The 11,098-nt window shown below is 38.9% G+C and overlaps 1 protein-coding gene across 1 annotated transcript in view; it reads right to left on the bottom strand.

Moving 5' to 3' along the window:
- Positions 1 to 1,598: 1,598 nt before the first annotated feature.
- The window catches only part of LOC134492099 (zinc finger protein 268-like), a 32,874-nt gene continuing 23,374 nt past the window's right edge, over positions 1,599 to 11,098 (bottom strand). The window contains exons 3-4 of the mRNA XM_063296250.1: positions 2,923 to 3,076; positions 1,599 to 2,399 (exon numbers count right to left, since the gene is read on the bottom strand). Of these exons, the coding sequence (XP_063152320.1) occupies positions 1,923 to 2,399; positions 2,923 to 3,076 (631 nt within the window). The 3' untranslated portion in view covers positions 1,599 to 1,922. The remainder of the gene's footprint in view (positions 2,400 to 2,922; positions 3,077 to 11,098) is intronic.

Genomic DNA, 11,098 nt, shown 5'->3' with positions numbered 1-11,098 from the left:
CAAAAGGGTGGTACTACGCATGTGCACACAGAAGTGTATACAAAGTGCCATACTCTTTGTCTGAGACATTCCTTTTTTTAATTATAAATTCTAATTCATTAGAAATTAGAAGTTTTTCACTGTCTGCTACACAATTCCATCTGAGCGAGCCCGAATACTGGAGAGCCAAGGGGGCAAAGGGATCATTCGAATGCTCATCATTTTGTTTCACTGTATCCTATGCCAGGGAATTTTTTTCTTTGTTTTTAACTCAGTACCTTGATAATTGGGGAGCTGTGTGGGGAGAACCGTTGGCATTAAAGCATGCCATCCTGGGAGGCAAAAAGTTTGTTCATGTAGGTAGGAAGGCAGGTAGGTGGGAATAAAATGAGGGAAAGGGCCTCTTTATGTTAGTTTTATTTTAATCCAGATCCCATCATGGAAGAGAGTTTAGAGTGAAGAGCTGAAACGGCCCCGTCCAACCACCATCACCCTCCACACCATGTTAGATCTGCATCAAAAGTGGCAGGGCAGGGTGCCCCTCCAAATTCAACAATAAAATTACTCTAAAAACACACCAACGTAAAAAGAGCAGAAATTTCTTTTTCTGCTTTTCATCTTGTGTTCTACCACTGCTGCCAAAACTTTCACCAGTGTCAACAAGAAAAGTGAAAACACCTCTTTTTAATTCAGGCTAGACAAGGTGCTTAAATAACAATGAAGGTTTTAAGAAAATGAAGAAGACAGTATATAGTGGCAAAGAGGGAAAATGCATGTGTTTTCTTTTGGTATAAATTTTATTTTCAGTCTCACAAACATTTGCATATACTGGTTATCTAATGCTGCCTGACTGGAAATCTCAGCCTTCCCCATCGGTAGCCCCCAAAGAATTGTCTCATTACATGTTCAACTTCTCAAACACATCTCCCCCCTCAACAGCTTCTGCTCCCAGGTATCTCCCCCCCATCCAAGGATACCCCAGCCCATAGCCCACATCAGCAAGGTCTGGGGGCTTTGACCTGACTCTCAAGCCAAATTAAATTTATGACTTCAGATAATACATTTATGGTCTTATGGAACTCACTGCTACAAGATAGGGTGATGGTGAAACGCTTGGCTATCTTTCAGACAGGACTGAGGTTAAAAGTCTTTTATACAGACCAAAATAATTCTGCCACTGAGTATCAGCTCCTGGGGAACAAGGCTGAGAGACGGAACCACTGTCTCCTTGCCCCATTTCTTAGAAATGTTTAACCGGGTGGTATGAAACAAGAGGATGGTAGATAAGTAGGTAAGTAGACTTATCTAATCTAGCAACTCTTCTCAGAATCTTAAATCTTATGCCCTTTTGTCATAAAACAACATGCTGAGCCAGAATGTGGCATCGAGGGTCAAAAACATCAAGATTGCATCCCCTCAAAACTCTTTTTTTTAAACATATGATGCATGTAAAAAAAGGGGGTGGGATTTTGATCATGGCCACCATCTTGAGTTTTTTTACTCCTCCCCCATCCCAGCGTGGCATGCCAGTTTTAATTTATCCAGGCTGCAATGCCCACTAGGTGGCAGCAGGTACTCAGAAAAACTAACTCATTTGGCCACCTAGTGGCTGTCTGCATTTTTGCAGGCCAGATCTAGAAACATTAACCAAGTGTAAACGCTGCCTAGTTAACCATGGTTTATCTTCTTGTGTGAACCCAGCCAAGTCAGTTTCCTCTGACGCCTTAAAACAGTTTGTGCCGGTAATGAGTTCACACATGGCGAAGAAAGCTACTGACTGTTGCCCTGTATTTTAATGATTTACTCCCAGGGGAGTTCTTTGAAGAAAAAGAAGGGTATCTATCTGGTAGAAGCTCTCTTGGTAGTCTCTGCATTTCTATAGTCTTAGAAGGGAAAAGATGTGGCCTGTGACGCTTCTTTCCATGTTGCAGGCATGATGATGATTAATCCCTGCTGTGGGCTTTTTCATGCGTTGCAAGTTTCCCACGCTGACCGAAACTCTTCCCACACTCCATGCATTTAAAGGGTTTCTCCCCCGTGTGAGTCCTTCGATGTACAGTAAGGAGTGCACTCTTCACGAAGCTCTTTCCGCACTCAGTACATTCATAGGGTTTCTCCCCCGTATGTGTCCTTTCGTGTATGGTAAGGCTACCTTTTCGGCCAAAGCTCTTTCCGCACTCACTACATTTATGTGGCTTCTCCCCTGTGTGAGTCCTCTGATGGGAAGTAAGTGACCCATTCACACTGAAACTTTTCCCACATTCCATACATTTATACGGTTTCTCCCCTGTGTGGGTTCTCTGATGAACGATAAGGACTGAACTCTTGACAAAGCTCTTCCCACACTGCAGACACGTGTACGGCTTCTCCCCCAGGTGTGTTCTTTCGTGTAAGGTAAGGTTACTCTTACAATTGAAGCTCTTCCCACATGCGCCGCATTTATACATTTTTTCCCCGTGTGAGTCCTCTGATGGGAAGTAAGGGATCCATTCACGCTGAAGTCCATGCATTTATACAGCTTCTCTCCTGTGTGGCTCCTTTCATGCAGAACAAGGAGTGAACTTCACACAAAGGCTGTCAGATTGCCTGATCAAAGGTTTCACAGAAACCCTTATCAGGACATCTCCCATTGTGTCATTCGCACAGATTGCAGGATGGGAAGGAGGTGGAAGGGGGTTTGCGAAGTTGGAATGTAAGAGGTTGTTTTGGCTATAAGCACTTCAAGGACAGGAGGTCGAGATACGGTAGAAATGCCATCTGGTTGGGAGGGGGAGTGACACGTTTTGTGGGAAAGGGAACTAGCTAAGGGGATGTAGTTTAAAGTAGGTTTTTGGCGGGAAGTCTTTATTCGCAGCTTTCCTTCTGTACCGTTCATTACGCTTCAATACACCAGTTCAAAGAACTCCAGTGCGAATGCTTGAATGAGCAGGTGCTGACAAAGGCCTTTCCACATTCCATACATTTATAGGGCTTCTCCCCTCGGTCGGTTCGTTCGTGTGTGGTGAGGGTGTTCCTATGACTGAAGCTCTTTCCGCACTCCAGACATTTATACGGTTTCTCCCCCGTGTGACCCCTTTGATGTACAATGAGGAAAGAACTCAAAACAAAGGTCTTCCCACACTTCAGCCATATACAGTTACATTAAATATTAGTCCCATGAACTACTTTTCACTTTTTAACTCTAGAAAGTTCCTGGTCCTGGGCTCAAATGCTACATGAGCCTGGCTTAGAGGAGGAGATAAATTTATTTATTTGGTTTCTATGGTCACCCAACTCCCAAAAGTGACTCTGGGTGGCTTATCTCTGGCTAGAATCATAAAAGGCAAAGGAATCTTTGCTCTCCTCTCAGCCACTCATGCTTTGGTCACCTTCCGGATGGACTGCTGTAATCCGCTCTATGTGGGGCTTCCCTTGAAGCGTATCCAGAAGCTTCAGCTGGTGCATAATGCAGCAGCGCAGGCAGTTGTGTTTGTTTCCACAACTGCATGTTACACCTCTGCTCCGCAAGTTGCATTGGTTGCCAGTTTGGTCCAATTCAAGGTGCTGGTTATGACCTTTAAAGCCACGGGGCCAGCTTATTTGAGGGACCGCCTCTCCCCGGTTATATCGATTCATCCCATCCGGTCCGGCAGGAGAAGCACATTGCGGGTCCTATCAGCCAAGGAGGGTTGTTTGGCAGGACCCAGGAGGAGAGCTTGTTCCACTGTGGCACCCACCTTTTGGAGCACCATTCCCCCCAAGATGAGATTGGCCCCAATCCTCTTGGCCTTCCAAAAGTTCCTTAAAATTTGGTTTAGTGCCTGGATCAGAGGATCCCATGGAAGTGTGGAGCCCGTTAAATGGTTGCATTATGCTTAATGTTAGGTGCATTGGAACTGTGTTTTTATTATCGTTTTTAATTTTCTTTGTATTTTTAATGGTTTTGTTTTTAATTATTTTGAATATTTTTTGTTTTTTGACAGTGTACGCTGCCCAGAGTCATAACGTGAGATGGGCAGCTATATAAATTTAATAAAATAAATTTTTATTTTATCAAATTAATTAATTAAACTATGACTTCCGGTCAGAACATGGCAACACGCTAGACGAAGCTCTGAGAAATTCGTCCCAGCTGCGCTTGGTGTGCGGTGGGTCTTGGAGGGAGAGTGACCACTGAAATACTCCCCTGGATAAGGAGAGTTCAGAAGATTTCCCGAAAGGGTTGCGGATTGCTGCTACTCTCGGCTCTATTGTCCTTACCATCACAAAAGAAGCGGTGAGTTGAAGCGGCGAAAGCAACTGGGGAACATCAAGCTCTGCGGAACGCAGCAAACCTCGAAGTAGAGACTTTAGCGTCAGCTTATTCTGACTTCTTAGATAGCATAGAGGGGAGGAGGAGGAGGATTTTTATTTTTTCCCTCCCGCTCTCCTGTTTGGCTTTTTTTTTGTTTTCTTTTGAATTTATTATTATATAAGATTTATCTCTGGACTTCACATGTGGATGCTGGTGAATTGCTTTCTATTCTTTGCCATGAAACTGTTAAATGGTGGAAAATAAGAAATGGACTTTGCCTGGATTTGGATTTTTTTTAATAAATTTTGATTAGAAGATTTTTTGAATACAAAAAAGGGTTACCCCTCTTTTGGGATTAGATTGAACTTAATATAGTTTGTGAATTACGGTTTAAGAAGAGAGACTTTTTAAAGTCTGATAGTAGTGAAACTATATTTTTATAATGGCCACAAGAGGGAGGAAAGAGAAAAAAAGAGAGAAAGATTTTAGAAGACCCTCATTAGAAACACCAGAGGGATCCTCTATAGAAATGCAAAAGGTACTAGATGCAATTACAACACTGGGTCACCAAGTGGATTAAAAAATGGAAGATATGAAGAGAGAGTTGACTCAGGATTTAAAACAGGAATTTAGGAAGAAGGTTCAAAAAGTCAAAGAAGCTGTAGACAATATGCTAACTGATTTTTAAAAAAACACAAGAATGAGTGCAGAAGTTAGAATTTATATCAGAAACAATTGTTAAATATATAGATCGAAATTTAGATGTAATTGCTTTAGCGGAAATGAGGGAGGAAGAATATATTTTGAGACTGAGAGCAGTTCCTGGATGAGAATATAAGGGAAAGGATTGTCTCTGCATTAGCTAAACTGTTGGAGATGAGAGAGCAGGATTTTGACCTTGAAATCAATAAAAGTTTTAGAGTTAAGTTATACTAGAGAAAGAAAAGTCCCAAGAGACATATTGATACATTTTGTGAGAAAAATTACAAGAGATCAAGTTTTGAAAAGATATTATAATACTGGATTGAAAGGAAAAGGAGTGATTATTTTAAAAGAAATACCTTTAAGAATATTAAGAAAAAGAAAAGATTACTCCTTCCTTACAGATAAATTAAAGCAACATCATATTTTGTTCATACGGGAGAAATTAGAAGGGGTACCTCTTATGTATAAGAGCAAAGATTTAAATTAAATTCTATCCCAAAGGTGAGAGCGTTCTTAGAGAAATATAAGACAGATTTAAGTGCTGCAGGTAAAGATTTAGAAGAAAAAGAAACTATTTTAGAAGACACTGAAACAGGTGGGGATCTATATGAGTTGGGGGCTTCTGGATCAGATTAAAAAAAAAATTAAACATAAACATGTCTATGGATTATAAATATCTAACTTGGAATGTAAATGGAGCAAACTCACCCCAAAAGAGGAAAAAGATTTTCCATTCTTTGAAGAAACTGAAATTGTATATAATTTGCTTGCAGGAGACTCATATTTGTAAAAAAGATATCAAGTACCTGATTCATAAGCAACTTGGAGAAGAATTTATTTCAGCTGGATTAAAGAAAACTAACGGCGTTGTCTTTTATATACAACCAAAATTGAATCCACAATTGATACTGACTGATGATGAAGGAAGATACGTCGGAGTTGAAGTTAATATAAAAAGATAAAGGTTTCCCTTGACATTAAGTCCAGTCGTGTCCGACTCTAGGGGGCAGTGCTCATCTCCGTTTCAAAGCCGAGAGCCGGCGTTTGTCCGTAGACGCTTCCGTGGTCATGTGGCCAGCATGACTACACGGAACGCCGTTACCTGCCCGCTGAAGCGGTACCTATTAATCTACTCACATTTGCATGTTTTCGAACTGCTAGGTTGGCAGGAACTGGGACTAGCAACGGGAGCTCACCCCGTCACGTGGATTCGAACCGCCGACCTTCCGGTCGGCAAGCTCAACAGCTCAGCGGTTTAACCCTTCGAAGTTAATATACAAGAGACTAAAATGTTGATTATTGGACTTTATGCCCCAAATGTTGAAAAAGGAATATTTTATAAAAACTTAATGGATAAATTGTTGGATTTACCTTATGAAAATTGGTGCCCCATGGGAGATTGGAATGGGGGTAATCTCCCCGATGGAAGATAGACAATCTCAAAAAGGACTGAGACTTATGCAGGGAAAATTACCCCAAACATTTTTTGATCTGAAAAATATGTTTGATTTACAAGATGTATGGAGACTTTTGAATGGAAATTCTAGGGAATATACATACTTTTCTGAGAGATTTAGATCATTTTCTCAAATTGATATGTTTTTGATCTCTAAAAACCAGATGATAGATGTTATTAAAGCCAAAATATTACCTAAGACCTTTTCAGATCATAACCCAGTCATGTTGACTATGAAAGGGAAAAGGAATACATTTCGATGGAGATTAAATGAGACAATTTGAAGGAAAATCGAAATAGTTGATATTTGGAAAAAAAAGGAGAATTTTTTCAATTGAATCTAGATAAAGGCACTAATATATATACTGTCTGGGATGCCAGTAAGGCATATATGAGGGGTTATTTTATACAGTATAATGCTCAGGTGAGGAGACAAAAACAAGAGAAAATGCTATTGGTTTTAGGAGAAATTAAAAATAAAGAGACTGATTTGAGAGACAATCCATTCGATGAGACCTTGATGACCCAAATTAAATTTTTACAAAAACAAATATCAGTGTTGATGATACAGGAATTAGAGATTCAGATGAAATTTATGAAACAGAAACATTTTGAATTTGCAAATAAACCAGGTAGATGGTTAGCTTATAAAATACGTAAACAAAGACAAAAGAACTCAATCTCTAAAATACAACATGAGGGGAGGGACTTGATGGATAATGTAGGTATTCAAGATGCATTCTATAGCTACTATTCAACATTATATAAAACGCAGGATGTTCTGATGGAAGACATTGATAAATATCTGAGTAAACAAAAATTATCTGTTCTAACTGATCAACAGAGGCTAATACTTAATGGCCCCATAACAGTAGAGGAAATAACAACTGCTCTTAAGAAAATTAAAAGTGGAAAAGCGCCTGGTCCTGATGGTTTGCCAGCGGCTTATTATAAACGTTTTAGGGATGAGCTTTGCCTCCCTCTACAATTGACTATGAATTCGATTTTAAAAACGGGTGTAATCCCAGAATCTTGGAAGGAAGCTCATATTGCACTGATTCCAAAAGATCAACAAGATTTGACTTTAGTGAAGAATTACAGACCAATATCTTTACTGAACAATGATTATAAAATATTTACAACAGTGTTGGCGGAAAGAAGAAAATTATTCTTAAGGATTTTATCCATCAGGACCAGGCGGGTTTTTTGCCTAAAAGGTAAATCCGAGATAATGTACGAAATGTTTTGGGCATACTGGAGTATTTAGAACAACATAACAAAAAACAGGCTGCTTTGATATTTTTAGATGCTGAAAAAGCCTTCGACAAGTTCAATTGGTCTTCTATGTTTAAAGTATTGGAATCTATGAACTTTGGGGGAAACATTATTAAATGGATTAAATCAATATATACCCCTCAAACGGCTAAAATAATTGTCAATGGGACCCTTAGCAAACCATGTGAAATTCAAAAAGGTACAAGACAGGGCTGCCCCCTCTCTCCACTTTTGTTTATATTGGTATTAGAGGAGTTACTTTGAGATATTAGGCAGGATGAGGGCATTTCTGGTTAAGAAAGAAGTTTATAAATGAAGAGGTTTTGCTGATGACCTGGTTATTACTTTACAAAATCCATTGGATGGGATTGAGGTATTAATGGAAAAACTGAAAGAATTTGGGTCGCTAGCAGGATTTAAAGTGAATCTACAGAAAACAAAAGTTTTGACCAAGAATATGGATTGGTATCAACAAAAGAACTTGGAAGAATTAACTGGATTTACAATAGAAAAAAAAGTGAAATATTTGGGAATATATCTAACAGCAAAGAATGTTAATTTATTTCAGAATGATTATATCCCACCTTTGTTAGATATAAGAAAAGACTTGGATCGATGGGAAAAATTACAATTGTCATTATTAGGTAGAATATCAGTGATTAAAATGAATGTTTTGCTAAGAATCTTATAACTTTTTCAGACAATACCTATATTGGCTATAGAAATGCCCTTTAAGCTATGGCAACATGACATCTCTAAATTTGTATGGCAAGGGAAGAAACCTAGAATAAAATATAAGGTATTGCAAGATGCAAAAGAGAGAGGTGGTCTGGGCCTTCCGGATCTTAAGTTGTATTATGCTGCTTGTTGTTTAGTGTGGCTTAAGGAATGGATAGTTTTGAAGAATGACAAATTATTGAACTTAGAAGGCCATAGTTTAAGATTCGGATGGCACGGATAATTACGGTATGGTAAAGTCAAAGTTAATGTGGACTTTAAAAACCACTATGTTAGATGATCTTTGCTAAGGATTTGGAACAAATATAGACCAATTTTATGTCCTAGGATGCCCTTGTGGACCTCTCCATAGGAAGCATTTTATAGAACAGAAACAAGAAATAAAGATAAATGGTTGAGTTACCAGGATTTATTAGAAAAAGAACAAGGAGAACACAAAATCAAATCGAAAGAACAAGTTGCTTTAGAAGGATATACCTTTCAATGGTTTTCTTATATACAACTTAGAGAAATTTAAGAAGATAAAAAAGACTTTGGATTTGAACAGAATAAATCGGAATTTGAAGTACGACTTTGTGAAATGGATGAACATTTAATTGCTAAAATGTATAAATTATTGTTGAGAGGGGAAATGGTGGAAGAACAGTGAAAGAATGGATGATTAAATGGGCGAAAAACCTTGGTCATAATATATCTATGCAGCAATGGGAACATATGTGGTCTAAAGGGTTGAAATTTGCCCTCTGTTATAATCTTAAGGAAAACTTTTATAAGATGATGTTCCGTTGGTATATGACCCCCCAAAAACTCTATAAAATGTATGGGAATGTTTCCAATGTTTGCTGGAAATGTAATAAACAAGAAGGGTCGTTTTACCATATGTGGTGGATGTGCGAGGTTGCAAAGAAATTTTGGTCCCAAATATGTATGTTGATGCAGAGTATATTAAAGATACAGGTACCATTGAAGCCAGAATTATTTTTGTTGGGGATATTGGATCTACAAATAGAAAAGCACCTTGTCAGAATTATACAATATATGATCACCGCAGCAAGACTTCTTTATGCACAATTTTGGAAAACTCAGACTTTACCAACAATACAAGAATGGTTGTTAAAATTGATGGACATAGCAGAAAATGACAAATGGACTTGTTTGTTGAAAGAAAACTTAAGTTGTTATTATCTCAAAGAGTGGAAACCATTATTGGATTATTTATGAAATGCAGGAGAGGCAAAGCTTACATGGGGATTTGAAGATTAGATTGTAAATATAATAGGATATATTAGACAAAGAATTATTTCTATATATTGTATGAAAAACTAGTACTTAGGATAGATTCTTATGTACTAATGACCAGAGATAGATTGGAAGTTATTTATCTTTCATACTTTTTTCAGTCTATTACTTTGCTACACTTTTTCTTTTCTTTTTCTTAATTTTGTATTTCTATTTCCTTTTCTATTTCCAACTTTTAATTATGTATTTAAAATTTCAATAAAAACCCATTTTAAAAAATAATTAATTAAACTAAACCACAACCTCCAAATGCAATAAATGAAGCCAACCACAACACATTTCCTGTTCCAGTCCTCTCAAATCTGGAGGGGCTGTGGGTGAGAACAAGGTTTTCAGAACCTTACAGAAGGTCAGGAGGGAACGTTGTTCCACATGGCAAAAGCTGCAATCCATCTACGCGATATGGGCATTATTGTCCCTGGTGCAGGGCTGGTTCTAGGCCTGGGGCGTCCAATTTGTGGGGGCACCAAAATGGAAAAGACTTCTGAAAAACACAATAAAAAAGTGAAAAGCTGCAACGCTATAGTCTGTGCCCACTTGAGGGTTAAGTATAATTTCTCAGAATTGTCGCCATACGACGACAATGGACGCTCATGTAATAAAAACGATTTACTGCGATTCACAGTAGATAGGGTGAAAATGTCTGAGAAAAGAAAAAGGTTGACCAGGCTGAAAATCTGGCTGGGAATTCTGGGAGGTGAAGTCCACACATCTTAGAGTTGCTAAGGCTGAAAAGCACTGGAGTAGGCAGTATCTGCTTTCCATATAAAATAAATAGTGTTTATTTATCAGTGACAGCCAGAGTGGGGTAGTGGGGAAAGGGCTGGACTACGGGGAGGGGGAGACCCAGCTTCTGATCCCCAATCAGCCGTAAAAGCTCCCGTGGAGCCCCTGGGCCAGCTCCCTTTGAGTCTACCTCCTTTTCTGAAGGGCGGGATATACAGTAAATCCAGCCAACGAAGAAATAACCCTGAATTGATGCCTTCTCCATGGCATTATTCATCCTCTGTTCGCTTTTAATAGCATCACCACCCGCTGAATTGGCTACCTCTCCACGGATCTCCTTCTCTGGCATCTTGAACAAGCAGATCGCTTCCTTCTTCCAGTCGAGAAATGAGCTCAGGTTTGGGGATATCTATCAAACAAAGAGACCAGCAGGTCATTCTGAATCTAAAATCTTCAGGTCTTCCGAATGCAAGGGCACTTCCCCGAAACCAAGAGGGTGGAAAAACAAGACTAAAAACCTCCAGCTAATGAAGCAAATGGGAGAGCCCAGGGCCCGAACAGGATTCTGTCTTTCTTATTAGATATGTTTACTGCCAAAATGACTCCGGGCAGTAAACAACAAAAACATCCAAGGAAAAAAACAATAT

Source organism: Candoia aspera, chromosome 2, assembly GCF_035149785.1.
Source record: "Candoia aspera isolate rCanAsp1 chromosome 2, rCanAsp1.hap2, whole genome shotgun sequence".
NCBI classification, from domain to species: domain Eukaryota; kingdom Metazoa; phylum Chordata; class Lepidosauria; order Squamata; family Boidae; genus Candoia; species Candoia aspera.
This window is presented reverse-complemented; position numbering and strand designations above follow the sequence as displayed.